General features: G+C 39.8%; 2 protein-coding genes across 2 annotated transcripts; both read right to left on the bottom strand.

Moving 5' to 3' along the window:
- Window positions 1-4,194: 4,194 nt before the first annotated feature.
- Window positions 4,195-9,763, bottom strand: LOC146505727 (uncharacterized). The gene is made up of 6 exons (XM_085183673.1): window positions 9,142-9,763; window positions 7,238-7,368; window positions 6,931-7,053; window positions 6,711-6,738; window positions 6,580-6,618; window positions 4,195-5,206 (listed from the first exon to the last, which is right to left on the bottom strand). The coding sequence occupies exons 1-6, from the start codon at window positions 9,173-9,175 to the stop codon at window positions 5,124-5,126; spliced, it is 438 nt and encodes a 145-aa protein (XP_085039799.1). The 5' UTR covers window positions 9,176-9,763; the 3' UTR covers window positions 4,195-5,123.
- A 1,232-nt stretch (window positions 9,764-10,995) lies between these two features.
- Window positions 10,996-18,186, bottom strand: LOC146505726 (uncharacterized). Its single transcript, XM_085183672.1, has 7 exons — window positions 15,807-18,186; window positions 14,821-14,945; window positions 14,418-14,540; window positions 14,170-14,197; window positions 14,047-14,082; window positions 12,420-12,495; window positions 10,996-12,292 (listed from the first exon to the last, which is right to left on the bottom strand). Exons 1-7 carry the CDS (start codon window positions 15,832-15,834, stop codon window positions 12,268-12,270), a joined length of 441 nt encoding a protein of 146 aa, XP_085039798.1. The 5' UTR covers window positions 15,835-18,186; the 3' UTR covers window positions 10,996-12,267.
- Between the last annotated feature and the right edge of the window lie 565 nt (window positions 18,187-18,751).

Genomic DNA, 18,751 nt, shown 5'->3' with positions numbered 1-18,751 from the left:
TAACTTAAATCAGGCTCAATATTATGTTATAACTCTTAGTTTGTTTATATATCTTGTTGAAATCTAAGATCAGTGTAAGTGTGGCTTAGTCCTGTTTTAATTCAGTTTTATCTGCATAATCCCAATTCAAAACCCAGCAATGTCATAGAGAATCCCCTACAGGAAAGCATTTGACAGTGGAAAATCTGCAGTGACTGGCCCTCGGGGCCTAAATGGAAAGAAAAAAACAAATGAGCAAACAGAAACAAGAACACAATATGAAGTGTGAGAAAGAGTAAGGTATGATAAGCAGAAGTGAAAGAAGAAAAAAAATGGCAGAGAAGTGATGACAGCGCAGGTCTTAAGCACAGCCTCGCTGATTGCCGTCAATGGATATCAAGTGAGCAGCACAGGTGAAGAATCAAGGCTCCGCCCACAAGGCAGACACAGGAGGGCAGTGGAAAAACACCAGGATCATGACACCATTACAATACAATTTAACTAAAACCTCTAAGATACCTCAAAAAAATGGGAAGTGAAACAGACAGAATGTCTTTGTGTCGTCTCCCTGGTCAGGGCTGGACTGGGACAAAAAAATCGGCCCGGGCATTTTGACTAGAGACCGGCCCACCAAAAATGTGACGTCATTCAGGGGTAAAACCGCAAAGGATTCTGGGAACTTGTGGCAAGCGGTACTAGCGCATGCAGGCTTTCAATTGAACTCAGTTACACAGCGAAAAAAAGAAACACAAAAAATGGCAAGAAACTGTTGTATTATTAACTGCAATAGCCGGTGTTGTGCCAAAAAGTGATTGTCTGCCAAGTAACGAGTAAAGTAAGGGATTACTATTGCAAAAACGGTAATTAGATTACCGTTACTTTCCCGTAGGAACGCTGCGTTACTGCGTTACTAAAACCGTGATTTTCTTGCGATAATGTCTCATGACAGAGACGTAAGCGAGTGTGATGTTCGTGACAACAGCTGTGTGCAGATCAACAATGGATCTTATATCGAGTGCGGGAGAGAGTATGAGCGTGCAGCGTTTAAAGCGTGGAAGTACTGACCTTACTTTGAGTTTGATTCCGTAAAAAGTGACAAAAACATTAGTGTCCGCTGTGCGTGGGAAGAAAACTTGTTTTTACAGCGAAAACCCCCCTAAACTTCCAAGCAAGCACCGAGTAGCTACCACGTAATGGGAAACTCACAGAGAAACTGCGGTATCCTTCCACTGACCGCTGCGGCACACCTGCACCAGGATAAACCTCCGCCTACTCTACTCCTGCTTTACAGGTGAAAATAGAGCAAAAGGACCGCTAGTCTTTGACTATTTATTTTCTGCTGTGTTTTACTTGCATCTGAAAGAGTGAGTATAAACACAAGAAAATAAATAAATTAAAAATATATATATATATGTGCTGGAATGTGCAGAAAATAGGTTTAAATGTTAAACTAATTTCTTCAAGTCAGAGAATGGTGCATATAATTAAAATTTTGCTTCATGCATAAAGTTAAAAGATTAAAACTAACAAAACAAGTTTTAAAAAGAGACTTTTCCATTTGATTACATTTTGTATGATGGATTATGTAGAAAAAGTAGAATTGGGCTGAAAGATCTATCGCTTTATCACCTATTCAGGTTGTAAATCATGTTTTTAAAAAGTAACTAAGTAACTAAGTAATTAATTACTTTTGAAAATAAGTAATCAGTAAAGTAACGGGATTACTTTTTTGGGGAAGTAATCAGTAATTAATTACTGATTACTTTTTTTAAGTAACTTGACCAACACTGATCATGACCAATTGGCCAATCCAACACCTTTCATTATTTATACCCTTCCAAAAAAAAAAAAATAATCGATCGGCCCATAAAAACAAAAAATCGCCAGCGGCCCACCGGGCAAATGCCCGGTATGCCCGATGGCCAGTCCAGCTATGTCCCTGATGATCCTGTTCCCTGGAACTCAGAGAGCTTTTTCCAGGAAAAGCACTTTTGTGATTTGTTCACGTAGAAATGGATTAATTGTTTTCCTTTGTCAAAAGAAAATGGTAATATCATGCAGTGGCGCAGCTCTCCACTGGTGAGAGTAATCTGGCTCCCTTGTTGAGCTCCAGCCAAACTTTCATGTCATAAATTCACTACAGTTGTAAGCTGCTGCTGCTTCATGTCATCTTACTGAACATCTTAGCAACTTTAAAGTTAACTGCAATGTTTTCATTCTGAATAGGTTGAAAAAAAAAGACAATTTTGATAAAAGTTGGGTGTAGTTATTTATCCTCTGTCATGTCTGTTTCATTCATTTTGGAAGTACTGTCCCTGCATAGCTACCTTTTTAGTGTCTCCACCAGTGCAGCCCAGGTCTCACAGCAGCCCGAGCTCAAGCAACATACAAAAGGGATGATTTTGGGGTCAGTTCATGCAGCAAGACTTGAAGTTTGAAGTGTAATTTAAAAATGAATCTGGAGCCATGCTCCCTTTAGGTATAATAAAATGTCCAAAAATGGAGTGCACCAAAAAGTGACCCGTGTCTGAAACCTGTCACTTTAACAGACTGATTATTCTAATCCTTTTGCAAACCCACTGACTTAAAAGGGCTTGTCTAAGACTCTCAGAGGTATTGATTGTTATGCTGCCAGAGTCCTTACTTTTACTTCCGAACTACACATAAACTCAACCTGAGCTAAATGCTGAGTCACCAGGCTTTTTCCAGGGAAGTCAAATGTCATGTATTTTTTGTGAAGTCAGGAGCATAAGTCATTTTAGTGACACATTTAATGCAGTTGTTTTGAGTAATTTTGCATAACTGCCTTTTCAGCTTATTTGTTTTGACGTTCGAGGACGTGGCAGCTGTCCATAACATGCTGCTGACAAGGTAATTTAGTTTTATTGAAGCATTTCGGAGAACTGATGTGAACATGAAGAGGAAGTGTACAGTGGCATGACCCTATGACACCATACCCTCACTGAAAATTAGACTGAGCTCATGTATAACATAGAAATGGATCTGAAATTGCAGCGCTTCCATTTGAAAAGTTGCCAAAAAAGGAACTGATCTCAAATAATCACTCAGTGAGTTCATGTGTTTTTATTCAGCAGTGTTTACCATTTCCTGAAGCTGCCATGTGATAATGTGTGATGTGTCTTTGAGAATGCTTCTTAAACTAGAGTCTCATGAGGCTGTCTGCCTTCACGTGCATATGAACTTGAACGTCCCCTAATGTTGTTTTGTTTTTTTGTTTCTGCCTGTTTACTATACAGATTGTAGGTATGAGCAACCATCTCAGCTGTAGGCAAAAGATGACAATTGAAATAATTGTAAAATATATTTTATTAGTACAATCATAAAATAATGAAGAACAAAACAGTCCAGTGTACCACTTGCAACATGGATAAAACATACATTCCAAGGCCAGAGCCAGTTATGCCACAAGTCAGGTACTCTTTACATGTTGATTGCTTTAACTGGGATCAGCAGTTGTCCTCCAACACCCACCACCCTGTGAGCAGAAGGCTGATAATCATTCTGGCCTCGGCAACCCAACTCTGCCTTTAGGCTGCACCATATAGTAGGCCCTCGTCAAAAACAGGGTTGTGCAGGTTTTATGGAAAATGCCATTTTTTGTTCATGGTTGGTCTAATAGCCCCGTGTTGGTGTTATTCCTGCATCATCATAATGACACTTATGTCTAAGTTCAATAAGCACGGTCAATAATCTCTCATATGGTTACTTTCCTGGGTGTTCTGTTTTTCTGTATAAAACATAATGTTCAATACTGACTTTATTACTCTAGTCCAGGGGTAGGCAACTCCAGGCCTCGAGTGCCCGTGTCCTGCAGGTTTTAGATGTCCTTGATCCAACACAGCTGATTTAAATGGCTAAATTACCTCCTCAACATTTCTTGAAGTTCTCCAGAGGCCTGGTAACGAACTTATCATTTGATTCAGGTGTGTTGACCCAGGGTGAGATCTAAAACCTGCAGGATACCGGCACTCGAGGCCTGGAGTTGCCTACCCCTGCTCTAGTCCAATCATCTTCTCCCCAGTCTTCATTGAGCCAGTCAACCTCTGCTTCAGATGGTTTCAATCTGTGCTCTCCATCATTCTCCCTTTCAGACTTTTTCGTGCAACCCACTGATAGGTTCATAGCATAAACCTATTCGCTGGAACGTTCAAGACAATTTACTACACAGCAAAAGCAAGACATGAGTAGGCAAAGTTCTTTGTGTTACTCATGCATGAGGGAGACCTGCCTGGAGCCAAGTGTCGTTCCACCCACTTGACCTCCGTCAGACTCTCAGCCAGGTTCCCCATAGCACTCCTTTTATTGTGGTTATATGAATATGCATAGGTTCATTAACATATGACGTTTCATACACACAAAGAGTACCTTGCCTGTGCATTGTGTAAGTATGTATGGGGTCAGAGTGTGACCCCATGAAGGCTCCCCAAAGCTGGTGCCAGGAGTCTAGCGGTCCATCTGAACAAAAGGCTCTTACACTCAAACAGATATACGTGTGTTTGCTATACCATATATCAGCAAGAGAAGATACGACCTCTCCTAGGAGGTGTGTGATCTATGCCAGAACACTGTGTAGAGGAGTGAACGCACCCCCCTCTTCATGCTACACAGTGTTGTTACAGACCTCCTAGGATGAGACATTTTTCAATCTACAAATGATTATATACTTCTAAGCATATATGAGTAAATATTTCTAATCATAAATGACAATGAACAATACAAATCTAACACCCACCACCTCGTCATTTCCACCTCAGCCAGAGCTCTATGCAAGCCCCAGTCTTCCTCTTAACCACCACCAGCGTCTGGACTCCGGGGGGTCCTGACCTGAATCCTCTCCCACTGGGATTATGTTCTGCCCTGATGGATCATCTAATCGCCAAAAACATTAATTTCTATATCTTAATCAATTGTCTTCAATTCTTCCAAGTGAACCCTATACTGTGGGAACTGACCAATCAATTTGTAAACTCCTAGCTTTGAAATGTTGAGGGGAAACAAAAAAAAATTCCTTTTTTTATATAAAACTCTCTTCTGGAACAAATGATGTATGAACAACAGCAAGACAGGGATTTCAGATCGTGCTGCCATGTGGGTTAAAGCTGGTAAACTGGAGGAACCATCTTCTAGCTGATTGCAGACAAGCACTGAAGTTGTAAAACCATGATAAAGACAGCGATAAATGTATTCCAGTGGTGAGAAGGTGTACCTGCAAAAGCAAAGAAAATGAGTTTGTTATTAATTTGATGTTCATTTAACATAAATTTGACAGTTAATGGTTTTCCCTAAGATCCAAGATGTGCAATTCATGTATCATTTAAATCTAAAGTAAATTGTGTTTTTCACTCAAATTAGCCTTGTAACATTTTAGGAAACACACATATTCACTATTGTGAACTGATTGATACTTCCTAGCCAAACTTTTCATCTACCTCTAAACAAAAAGGGTATTTTTATGTATTTGATATCTTAAGATGGTGAAGATTTCCCTCAAGGTGCTGCATGTTCTTAACACACACAGTTTTCTACCATCCTTCATCTTTACAAGATCATACACCTAAACTAAAATGTCAGATTTATTTCTGTTTAAATATCAGACACCTACGGGGCGACCGTGGCTCAGGGGGTTGGGAAGCGTATCTGCAACCGGAAGGTCGCCGGTTCGATCCCCGGTCTCTTTGTCCTGGTCGTTGTGTCCATGGGCAAGACACTTTACCCTACCGCCTACTGGTGTTGGCCAGAGGGGCCGATGGCACAATATGGCATCCTCGCTTCTGTCAGTCTGCCCCAGGGCAGCTGTGGCTACAACCGTAGCTTGCCTCCACCAGTGTGTGAATGAATAGTGGCATTGTAAAGCGCTTTGGGTGCCTTGAAAAGCGCTATATAAATCCAATCCATTATTATTATCATTACCTCCAACCTGTTGGTTGAAGGTAATGATAATAATTACCTTCAACCATGCTGTCACCTGAATCCACCCATCTGCTTCTTGTTTCACTGACACTCATTTTACCACTGACACAAGTCACACGTTAAGAGTAGTGGCAATAAACAATATCCGGGAGGCAGGTTTACTGAAAGTGAAATCATACACTGTTAATTTACACCTTCATGTTTATTTACACATGAATAGCTGAGCTGATTTGGCAGAAAGTCCCAGATGTTGATACTATAAACTGCACTGTAACCAGAGACAAGAGTTTATGCTACCAAAGACAGGATGTAGAACACATAATGCTGAACTGAAATTAGTCGCCTTGGTGAGTATGTTTTAACCTTTTAAACAGATAGTTATGAATGAAAAGAGAGCCAGAGACTCATGGAGACACTGTGCATAACCATACAATAACAGGGACTCTGAATGTGCAGGAAGGTGTGAAATGTCATTAAAAGCAGTTTTTATCTCATATGGGTCTGAACATGAGTGTGAAAAGCTGTCAGCCAACTTCTGACCCTGAATTGAATAAGTGGAAGAGGATGGATGGATCTCTTGTAAACTTTTCACACCTGTTTAAAGATGCAACTCATTTCTAATTCGAAACCTAACTGCAATCTAATTTCATACAAGTAGTGGTTTTATACCTTCACTTTTCTGAGGGTTAGTAGTTCCACTGCAGCCTGCTGTAAACACAAGATATTCTTGCGTTAGAAAACATTTTATATCAATGGTAATAAACATTTACATCTAGAAAATCAGGTAGAGAGATACTCACTGAAACAACTGGTTGTGTGTTGTATCCCCTAAGCAGAAAAACAGAAAGAGAAATTGAGTAAGCTTTTAGTTGTCTAGAATTAAATGAAATTAGATTCATAAATTCAATTCATAGCTTTTAGTTTCAGAAATTGCGCTAAAATGCCACGTGTAAAGTCAATTCTATTTAAATTCTTCCATGTGTTTCTCAGCATGCAGTACAAATGCTGAAAGTGTAACACCTCAGAGACGCAGGCACGGCTGTAGTTGACCTGCTTCAAACATGCACGGGTGAGAAGAGTCCTGATACTGCTGTTCGTCACCAGGCCAGTCACCGTCTTGTTATTATTCACCAGCACATGACCCTGAAGGCAACATATGACAAAATCACAACACTGATTAAAAATTAATAACATTAGTTGCTTCTTTACTTTTCCTATTGTGTCTGTAATGACCAACTGCATGTTTTATGTTATGCCTTTTTAACAGAGGTAGAATCCCAGTAGCACAAGTGAAAGTGGTAAAGAAACTCTGGCATGTTGAACCTACAGTACTATTCATCCAGGAATAGATACATCTGGTTGCCTTGAAATCTGGAACAGTGTAAAGGGTCCCATAAGCATCTTCAGTAACACTGCAATTGATGTCCCATCCACAGCAAAGCACCACCAATGCAGCTGCTAAGAAAAGACAAGAAGATGGGAAGACTCATCACTGCAATGAATAAAAACACAACTGTGTGCATGCCTCCACACCCACACACCTGTGGGACAGAACTATGTTACCTACAGCTGATCATCACAGTTCTTGGACAAGAATGATGGAGAAGCCCAAAGGGCCCACCAAACTTAAAAAATCATCTGCTGGGAATAATTTATCAAAAATACACATTAGGGAAAATTTTATAGCATTTCATGAGCTAGGAGGACATCGTCATTTCGATTTGACAGCATTTCTAGAATATAATGGCAGATGGCATAAAGATTAACTGAGGCTTTTGGGAAGGAGAGTGTACGAGGCGTTGTCCTGATCCTGAAATTCAAATAAATTATCTCCAATTTAGTTAAATAAAATATATTTCTTAATCTTCTTATTTTTTCTTGATTTACTAATGGTCAAAAAACTTTTTTATAATCCTGTGAGTTAAAATTGTTTAGTCTGTTGTTAATTTTCTTGCTGGGGGTGGATGGGTGGTGTGCAAATTCCCTGCTGACTCGGCCTCAGGATGTCTAGAGGCAAGAATCAAGCGCACCAGTGATTATGTGCGCATCACGCAGAGGGAGAGTGAGAGACGAAAAGCAGCAGCAGAGCATGGCAGTTGTATCGCAGTTTGTGTGATTCCGTGTGCGTTAATGAGACAACAACCATGCTTATAGTTACCTATACTGCATCTGCCACAATTATAAGTGCATATCTGGCTGTATCACAGTTGGATTTATCCTGGCAAGGCCTGCTGTAACCAGTTCTTCTGTGAAGCTTCATTAAAGACAGTGAACTAAACTCCTGGACTGCTGCAGTCTTTCTGACCGAAGACTTAGGCCAGACTTGTATACCCAGCACTTCCAGTATAAATATATTCTACAGGTGGAGAACACGTGGACTAAGACTAAGAAACTCAGTTACATAACTTTGGATAGCATCATATCTGTAAGGTGGTGCTTGGGGAAGTGATGGCTTGTTTCTGTGCGGGGGAGGTCTTTTATCCAGCTAGGACAAAAGCTCTTATTCCAGGTAACAGCACAGACTGGCATCATGTCCTTCCCCAGCCACTGAAACTTCACCCACTGAAACTTCAAGTCAGCAATTCCTGTTCAACCTTTGTCCAAAGTACTTAACAATAACAAACATCAGATAAGCACATCACACGTTTCTGCAGTTTACCATCCATCCTGTGGAGCAGGGGTAGGCAACTCCAGGCCTCGAGTGCCGGTGTCCTGGAGGTTTTAGATGTGTCCATGATCCATCACAGCTGATTTAAAGGGCTAAATGACTCCTCAGCATTTCTTGAAGTTCTCCAGAGGTCTGGTAATGAACTATTACATTTGATTCAGGTGTGTTAACCCAGGGTTGGATCTAAAAACCTGCAGGACACCGGCACTCGAGGCCTGGAGTTGCCTACCCCTGCTCTGGAGCCTATCTCAGCTGGGGCAGACACACCCTGAACACATCATTAGCAGGTCCCAGGACTAACACAGAAAACCACTCGTTATTGTGACTAAACGTTTCTTCCACTGAAACGCTATGTCTAGATGAACAGAATCAAGCTTTTGGGATTAATGCAATTTTATTTATATAGCACTAAAAATGGCAACAACAGTCGCTTTATATTGTACCTTAGAGAGTCTATAATAACACAGAAAAACATGCGGACTCCACAAAGAAAGATCAAAAGCCAAATGGAGGATTTGAACCCAGGACCGTTTCGCTGTTAGGCAATATATTAATCTACTTACCAGTGACAAGCAGATAAACTTCGCTGTGCCTCATTCTTGCGGTGATAGTCGCACTGCTGTATTGGAGTCCTTTCCCCAAGTCCGATTTAATATGCTGGTTTAGCCTCTAATCTATCCAAGTGTTCTGCCCGCTCAGTGAAGAAGTGCTTCAGACTGTGAAAATGAAAGAGCAACTCCTCGTGGTGGGAGAGGGGGTGGTGGACCAGGTCGGCTGGATAGAACTCACTTTGACGCGTATTACTGAGTATGCATGCACGTTTTGGGGTTTTTTTAAACGTCAAAGGATATGCCATCGAATACAGACACAAATGAAACTGATAAACATTTTTTGTTTTGTTTTTTACTTTTTTCCACTTTGCGGGGAGTAAGTGCACCCTCCCTGCGAGGTGCGCCTGCTGCTTGCCGCACAGGGAGGAGAGAGCGGCGGGGATTCTCTGGCTGGCGCTAACGGCATCTAATAACCAGCTCGCAAAATAAAACAAAAATAAAAATAAACCAAACACAAAAACACAAGACCTTGCGATACAGAATTATAATGTGCACCGACGTGTTTTCTAAATTCTATAACACACATATACACGAAAAGTGAGCGAGAGAGCCCTCTGTGCGCCTGCTTGCTGCTGAGCTGCTGTGCTGTGATGAAGTCTCACACACAACCGAAAGGAGAGGAGAGCGAGCTGCTTCACAACAGAGCACATTTCATTCACAATGTTATCAATCCAAGCCCATTAAGTTAATTATTTTTTACTGGGTTGTGTGAAATATTAGGGGGACAATCCCATACAAACTGAATATGTGCACTAAGGTGTAGGACTAAAAGCTTATGTTGTGATGATTCTCTGGTTGGGGGATGGATGCTGATATTGAGTGCAAAATTAACACCAATGGAAGATGGACAAGAAAAGTTCAAATCCATCAGGTGCTCAGTTTAGAAAAAAGAGAAAAGAGGAGGAGAAACGAGCAAAAGATACAAGTAAGCAGATGTGACATTGGATAATGACAGGTATTATGACATGTATCCTGAAACAAGATAACATTAGGATAGTGAAAACTTCTGTTTATGTTTGTTAGCCACTTTTGGCCTGTGTTCAGCACAATATTAACTGGCCATTAAGTGGAAGAGGTGTATTGTTTATTTGTCCCATATTCTCAATGTACTACAAATTATAATGGCCATTTGTTAGCCGTTTGCATTCCTGTCATAGACACTAAGATCTCTATAACACACTTCCATAATTTCATTGTACATGTACAGTGAAAACAAAGGGCTATTTTAATCTATTCTATCATAGGTTTTCATCCAGTACTACTGAAGGGAACGTGCAGGGAACAAAGCACCATAACTTTCCAGTTTTTTCATTGGCTAGGAAAAATTATAGGACAGAGCAAAGAAGGACAAAAATCAAAATGAGCACTCTCAGGTTTCTCTAAATATAAACTTTTAATGTTCCAATAATAAAATACAGTGACAGAGCAGTCTTCAGATACAGTGAAGTCAAATGAAAATACAACTTCCATGAAGCTGGGTTAAAAGATTTTCATTATGTCATGCAGTATAAAAATGCTTCAAGACCATATTCTTTAATAAAATCTAGTACTGTACACCAGGTACTGTATAAATTATATGTATATAAAAGATCCTCCAAAAACGTACCAACTCTGCATTTCCACACACACATCCAAACGCACTTTGTTTGTTTGTAGCTGTGTGTTAAATGCCAAAACACAGTTTCACTGTGCTTAGAATATTAATGGAATGAATTTGGTATTTTAATAGTAAGTATCTTAATTCATATCTATATAAACATTTCATAATAGTATATTTTAATATATATATAGTAAAATAATCTGGCATTTATATCTAAACATTGACATGGATATATATCTGCATTCTTATATACAAAAAATATATTTTAGCTTAAAGACATTTAAGGAAAAATGATTTTCTCTACAAGCTTAGCAAAAAGATTACAATCTATATTGAAGGGGTTACAGACAGTAAGAAGTACGGGATAAACACTTTCACAGCTTGACCTTGAAAAGAAACGCTGGTTTTGTGGCCAGACCTGGCTAAGCTACTATGTTGCTGCTGGGTTTTGGTTTGAGGTTTCCACAACCTCAGGAATATTCCACTCTGAACCAGTTAATGACATGACACTGGTGGCTGTGCAGTGATTATAAAGGCTGAAACTAATTAAACACTAATTATGCTTGTTTGCCAGCCAAATTTACCACTGATATATAACCTATCACAGAGAGGGACGGATATTGTTCTGATTTTAAAAATCAGCTATCAATATTTATCATTACCTTCACTTATTGGTGTTCTTGGTGATGCTGATATTTCACAATGAACTCTCTGAACATTTGTCCACCTACTGAGAACAGGCTTGATTTGGGTTGCTAATTCATTAAGAATTGATTAAAAATGGACGCCATCGCTTTGCATTTTTATTTTGGCAAATCCTTTCGCTATCATCATCATCAGAGCTGGGTGGCTACATTGAGCGCTAGTTTCCAAAGTGGAAGCTTTTGGTTTTAGCCTGATTACAAAAGAAAAAGAAAGTTATAAAGAGAAGCTTATAGGAGGAAGACATACTGTAGCTCAAGTTCTGTCACACTACACCTAAACTAATCAAACTATACACCTCATAATATGCGATACAGCAGACAATACATGCTTCCTCAAATCACATCAATACACATGATTCTCCTGAAATGATTGAACTCAAAACAAAAAAAAAATGAGTAAATGACACATGAAAGAGGAAATATAAAATCATATTTTCCCAGAACCTGGCAAGTGGTGGCATGTTTATAGAATTCAATATTAGAGATTATGTTACCTTACTTAGCGGAGGATAATTTCAACTCCAACATGAAAGTGGGGCAAAGCAGGTATATTTCTGTAATATAGGAACACTGCTACTCTAAATGTAGAGGAAGTACTGTAAAAAGCTTAAAAACTGTTTTGAGCATATATGTTTGAAGGCATTCGTGATAAAGAATAAAGGATGTATCATCAGCCGGTGTTGACGATGAATAAAAAGAACCGGAATTTTAATTACTTAACGGGCAGACAAATGAATTTCCGATGCTTTCTAGATGTGCTGGGCCTTCACATTTTTACTGGTTCCTCCTCAGGACACAACTGTAACAGAGCAATAACAGATCTTTATACATAATATGCAAGGTGAGCGTGAGGTTAAAGTGTGTGCAAAAGTGAACAGAAATGAACGAAGCCTGGTTATAAGTCTAAATATTTATATTTAAAATACCTCAAAAGTCCCAGCAGCAACACCAGCACCAATGAAGACACGCTGGCAATATTGCTCCAGTATTGTCGAGAAATCCCTGCAAGAGCAAAGAGTTCAACGGTTCATCTGCTGAAATCTCCAATATACATGATTCTAATCAAAATCTATAAGACAGTCCTGTATCCCTCCTAAATTGGCATCTTTGAAAGGTGGAAAGTTTTTCTCTAAAGATGGTGCTGTTTAGTAATAGACATTTCTCGACACTCCTTGTCTTTTGTCTGTCTCGAATTGTCGCTTTTTTATTTAGTTTGCTTAAGAAAAAAGCTCTTTCTACTGAAACCTCAAGACAATTCGACTGGTCTTTAACTGTCATCACCTAAATTCACACCTCTCAGAGACAAACCACATAGGTTCTAAATTTCCCTTTACAAGGGACAAACCCTAACTCACTTAGCTCACTGTGAAATCAGCGAGCAATGTCTTATAGATTTGTTTTACAATTCATTTACAAATTAATAACTGAGAAAATCAGGCCGGGAGTCTGTTGCTGTCTCGTGTGTTGTAATTATGAACTTCCTATAAACTCTGTAGAAAGCGATTAGTTTAACAAAGGCAGGGTGATGAATACACAGCTATAGGAGAATTCAAACTACATTCTTGAACTGGGAAAGTGAGTTTTAAATGTTACATTACTGTCGGGGTCCTGGGTCTCCTGACCCGGCGTTTTTAGTTCTTTGTGATTTTTGTATTATTGTACTTGTGTGTGATTTATTCTATGGTTTCTAGTTTTGATCCCTTGCCCTTCATCTCTCTCTGTGTCCCCTCTGTTCTGTGTAAGTCTGTGTCTGCATATTTGAGTTTCCCTCTGGGTCTTTTGGTTCATCAAGTCCTCTGCCTTACTGGTTTTGTCTCTGTGTTTCTTAGTTGCCGTGTCAAGTTCGCGTCTCTGTGTCATACTTCCTGTTTTACTTTGAAGGTCCGTGTCTTATGTGAATGTGTTCAGTTTACGCTTCCTTGTCTCGTCAGTTCTGATTTACCCCAGCTGTGCTCTCCTTCTGTGTCTCATTCCCCTCGTTACTTCCCAGTGTATTTAAACCCTGTGTTTGTCTGTGTCAGTGTCGCGTCGTAACTGCAACAAGCTGTGTGTTTTGCCTCTGTGTTTCCAGTGGTTTGTCTCCAGCTCCAGCTCCAGCTCAGTATTTCTGCTACAGTGTTTTAGTCCACCAGTGTTTTTGTTTGTCTTTTGGTGAGTTTAGTTTAGTAAGAGGTTTTTCCCAGCAATAAAGCTGCGCTTTAAGTTGTACTTCTGTGTCTGAGTCCTGCATTTTGGATCCACCACTCCTGCTTGCCTGCCTGCCACACAGCCTACCATGACACATTACTACACAATAGTTACTTATTTATGAATGAGACGTGAGGCAAGACACTCCTCGTGACTCATTCATCAACAGGAAGTGGAGAAATGTGATGTAATAAAAAAACAACAACACCATCTAAAGTCACACCCTACTCTTCCTGCAGGCATTTATCAGTGGTTGTTTCAGATCCTCATCTCGTTTTTTAATAATAGAGAAAAACTTTTAACATGAAACTCATTTTTAATACAAATCTTAACTGCAATATAGTTTTCTACTTTGCTGTTCCCTACCTTTTTCCTTCAGAGGCGCCTGAATTATGCAGTCAACTGTAAAAATGAAAAACAATATCTACATTTGTATCAATGGATAAAAACATCAAATAATCTTTAAACGTTAAGGAGACAAATACTCACTGAAGCAATAAGCCGTTTGTTGTATCCTCTAAGTACAAAAATAGAAAGAGAAATTGGGTAAGTCTCATACGTGTACTGAGCTCATGAGAATGACTGTGTTTTTAAGTTAATGTCGATAAATGGATAACTGAAGAACTTTAACTTGTAATCTTCTAGTCGCACATAACCAATATGGTTTATACAGTATCTCTGCTTTAAATTGTTCATGTGTTACTCGGTAAGCAGGTCAAATGTCAGCAGTGTGACACCTCAGAGACGCAGTCCCGAGTGTAGTTGAGCTGTGAGAAGCATGTGCGGGTAAAAAGAGTCCCAATACTGCTGTTAAACACCAGGTCATCTATTTTGTCCTTCTGGTTTGCCAGCACGTGCCCCTGAAGGGAAACACATGACAAAATCACCACCTGTACAAAGTCAGTCTGAAGGTTTCAATAATAATGACAGTGTCGACAATAACTCAAGCTCATGAGGTGCTTATAATTTAGAAAGTCCTCTTTCCATATATATTTTGCATGTCAAACACAGGTGTAGCTTACAGCGCTAACGTGGCCAAAGACCAATCACAAAATTTGTTTTATTGCACCTGTGCTTTTCATGCTTCAATTTTTTAACATAGAAGCAGAGGTTTGCTGGCAGAGCAGCTGTTGAACTTACAGTGCTGTTCATCCAGGAGTAGGGACACTCAGCTGCCTTCAACTTTGAGACGCTGTAAAAAGTCCCCTGAGGAAGCTGAGTGGCATTGCACGCAAGGTGCTGTGCACAGCAAAGACTGAGGTAAGCTGGGGAGAAAAGACAAGAAGACCAGATGTAGTGATCTTTATTTGAGCATGAATTTATGCACCGTCACTTCTGAAAACTTGACTTCTTTACGTTATTATGACCAGGCCATATGTTTTCTATCTGTGCCCAACCGGAGAGGACCACAAGCTACATGTTTTTTGTTTTTGTGTTTTTTTATTTATGACAAAACCACTAACATTATTGGATTAATGTTAGTGGTCTGTCATAATGGCTTGTAGTATTCGTGTGGTCATCTGAGACAGTGGATCAATTGTGGGAGCCCAAAAAGACCATATAACTTTTTTCTATCCCTGTAATCCCTGAGATGAGATGCGCACTCTAATCAGTAAATCTGGTAGTGCAGGGAGCCACACCTCTTACGCAATGCAAGTCCTACAGTAAAAAGAAAAAAAAATAGATAGTGTTGCCTCAAAGCTATCTTCGTGGTATTCCCCGCTGCTGTCCAGTCAAAGCTTCCGCTTTGCACAGTGCATAAGGTTTGCCTGCTCCGTCAGAGCTGGCAAAAAAACATAACACGTGCTTTACGGCAACTACATGCCCCCCCCCAAAAAAAGAAAATGAATAATAATAATAAATTAATATAATAAAATACAAATGAATATGCTCCGGTGTTGCATCTAAGAATACTTTCCTTTGAGTGACTGAGTAAACACACTACTGTTTAGTGGTGATTAAGTTGATAAGGGTGATAAAAAAAAAAATAACAAACGCATCACATTTATGCAAATTCCCTGCGATGAGGGCTCACTTCACTTGACTGCAGTTGCTGACAGACTGAAGGTAACAATGTGAGAGCTGCACACTATTTGTCCAATGAAATGTTATATTAATCTACTTACGAATAATCCACAGAGCCAGAGTCCACATCGTCTTCGTAGCGAGTCTAGTCGATTCCAGTTTCTCCCGGACTATCACAGCGCGCAGTTCTCCACTGTGTAACCAAGACTACTGGCACTAACCTGCCTCCGCTATCAACACGCAGTGAAAGCAGGAGGAGAAGAGCGAGTGAACGGAGGGTCACGTGACTCACGGAAAAGTCCCATATAACTTTTCACCGATTACCATTTCCCTTCTTGTAGTAAAATGCGCGAGGCTGTTTTAGTTATTTACTAATGCAAATGTTTAACGGCTTTCCTCTTTTCCGCATTGCCCATCTCTTTAACAATGTAACAACGAAGGGAAAGCCACACATTTACAATTTTCACTGAGAAAATTAATTAATGATAATTCGAGATAAGGCAAAATTTGAAAAAAAGAAAAGGTAAATGGCCTGTATTTGTATAGCGCTTTACTAGTCCCTAAGGACCCCAAAGCGCTTCACACATCCAGTCATCCACCCATTCACTCACACATTCACACACTGGTGATGGCAGCTACATTGTAGCCACAGCCACCCTGGGGCGCACTGACAGAGGCGAGGCTGCCGGACACTGGCGCCACCGGACCCTCTGACCACCACCAGTAGGCAACAGGTGAAGTGTCTTGCTCAAGGACACAACGACCGAGACTGTCCGAGCCGGGGCTCGAACCGGCAACCACAATCGCCCCTTGCAGAAAGAAAAAAGAACAAGAAGAAAATTAGGTTTTACCCTATAAACTACACGTGGCTTAAAGTAACTACAACACAATCAAAGCAAAGCAAATGAAAACAGCAGCAGACTGCTTTCAGAGAGAGAGAGAGAGAGCCATCTTTGAAGGAAATTATAGCTTACTGAGGCTCCCAAGCAGGAGATTTCCTTTACTGGGGAGGAGGAGCTATTAATTAGGACCTGAAAATGAGATCTCAAAAAAGCTCAGTGACATCACTGTCTGCTCTAGGATCTCCTCTTTACTGGGCATACCTAAGATACCTCACCTGTGAGGTGCAGGAAGCATCTGTCCAGGACTTGTCAACATGGGATTTCTGAAGAATCCTCTGACAGTGGATTATTAGGACCCAGATCACCTGTAAAACGGTGACTGCTAGAATGAATCCAGGAAGTCTGGAGGCTGGATCAACAAGTTTTGCTGATTCATGTTACATTAGAGATTCCTGAGTAGCTTTTTGCAGTTTGCACTGCCCTGCTCAGTAATGCCACTGCCATCAGCCAGTGCTGTTGCTAGGGAGACAAAAATGTGCATTTCTCGATTGGTTGGTAAATGGTTGCTGGCTGTGACGAGGGGAAATCCTTCAGAAAGAATTACCAGAAACCTCCTTGTGGTTTGTTAGCTTTGGCTGCTGTAAATTAGCTTTAAAACTGCGATAAAAACAGAGAATCTTTGCCTTTTAGACTCAGAAAGAGGTGCCTTAGAGCTGTGACCGAAACATTTCCAAAAGCCCGCACTTTTCACAGTTTTGCTGCCACTTGGCAAGTAGTTTTACAAGTTTTTGCAGACAAGTCAGCATTTACCATGCAACTATGGTTTTACCATGGTGGAAAAATTGGCCTCTCGGCGAACAATTTTGCCCAGAATTTTCCACATTGACTTTCAGGAATAAACAGCATCCAGTCACCAGCCACTCACTAGGCTTGTGTGACTGGGGCCTGACTACTCCTTGAAGGACACTAAATATTCCACAATAAAGTTGGTGAAATCTTTCGTCCAGCTATTGACAATGAGTCTGAATTTAACTGTGCACTTCATAATAATAAAATACATGCTTTCACAAATCAAGTTAATACACAATTTTCCTGAAGTGATTAAAATCCGAAAGAACATCTGGAAAAACAGCCAATGCATTAACCCTCTCAGGCTCAAATTAAGTTTCAGTTGCTAATGCACAACCAAGTCCTGCAGTGGTACTTCTGAGTAAAAAAAACTCATAAAATATGTATGTGGGGTAATCAGGTTGCTAGTGTTTAACTGTTGCAAATCTGCAACGCCTGCCTTGAGCGGGTTAAATGAAATATGAGAATGTAAGCATCAAATAGGGGAAACCCAGAATCTTTCTCTGCAGCAGTGGCATCTTTACAGAAGTCAATAACCAAAAAGTAATTAGCTGTGTTAAAAACATGTTGCAACCTCAAAGAAACAAAGTAAGAAGGTTAGAAATGGTTATTCAACAAAAAGCAGCATATAAGTATTTTATGACTAAAACTGTGGCACCTTTTATGAATGCATGAACATGTCTTTTTTCTAGTCACCCTTTGACTCCATGATCCTTGTTAGCACTGTAACAGAATTATAATTTAAAATGTCCCTGATGAGGCTGGAGATGCAAAATTTAAGCAACTTACAAAATGTCTTTAGTTTTATAGTTTTCTGATTTCCAAAGTCTCACTTAAAGCTCAGTCTATACAATAAACACTACTCCAAGTATTGACTGAAGCTGAAAAAAATCAACTTGATAAAAAAAAAAAAATTATCGGAATTTTTAAATATTGTTTTTTATTCTTTGAATCTGGAAAACGCATCTTAATTTTTCAAATACCAGACAACTGTGATTGAAAAGACTGAAGTTAAATAAAAACAAATAAAAACAAAAACTTCCATGAAGCAGGTATAACCGATCTGATGAGCTTCCTCAAATCACACCAATACACGTGATTCTCCTGAAGTAATTGCACTCAGAGAAGATCTGAAAAATGAGTAAAGCAATAAATAACATATGAGAGAGTAAACATAAAAAGGTGTTTTCACTGAACCTTTTCCTGCAACAGTGGCATGTTTACAGGACTTGATAGAGGAGAAATTTTGATGAAATATAAAAAGACACCTTCTTTGCTTCTAGCTTCGCTGTATCTAACTCCACATTATCTGTGCTGATTCTTCACACTGTTATCAGCACTGTAACAGAGCAATA

The sequence above is a fragment of the Neolamprologus multifasciatus genome, chromosome 13 (assembly GCF_963576455.1).
Source record: "Neolamprologus multifasciatus chromosome 13, fNeoMul1.2, whole genome shotgun sequence".
NCBI lineage: Eukaryota > Metazoa > Chordata > Actinopteri > Cichliformes > Cichlidae > Neolamprologus > Neolamprologus multifasciatus.
This window is presented reverse-complemented; position numbering and strand designations above follow the sequence as displayed.

What these genes read in the sequence shown, in the direction of transcription:
- LOC146505727 (XM_085183673.1), bottom strand. Translation starts at nt 9,175, where the DNA reads ATGAGGCACAGCGAAGTTTATCTGCTTGTCACTG. An exon ending in AGTTTATCTGCTTGTCACTG is followed by an intron (nt 7,369 to 9,141) that starts GTAAGTAGATTA and finishes GTCTTTTCTTAG; the next exon opens with CAGCTGCATTGGTGGTGCTT. An exon ending in ACACACAACCAGTTGTTTCA is followed by an intron (nt 6,619 to 6,710) that starts GTGAGTATCTCT and finishes TTGTGTTTACAG; the next exon opens with CAGGCTGCAGTGGAACTACT.
- LOC146505726 (XM_085183672.1), bottom strand. Translation starts at nt 15,834, where the DNA reads ATGTGGACTCTGGCTCTGTGGATTATTC. An exon ending in ACAAACGGCTTATTGCTTCA is followed by an intron (nt 14,083 to 14,169) that starts GTGAGTATTTGT and finishes TCATTTTTACAG; the next exon opens with TTGACTGCATAATTCAGGCG. An exon ending in TTGCTGCTGGGACTTTTGAG is followed by an intron (nt 12,293 to 12,419) that starts GTATTTTAAATA and finishes GCTCTGTTACAG; the next exon opens with TTGTGTCCTGAGGAGGAACC.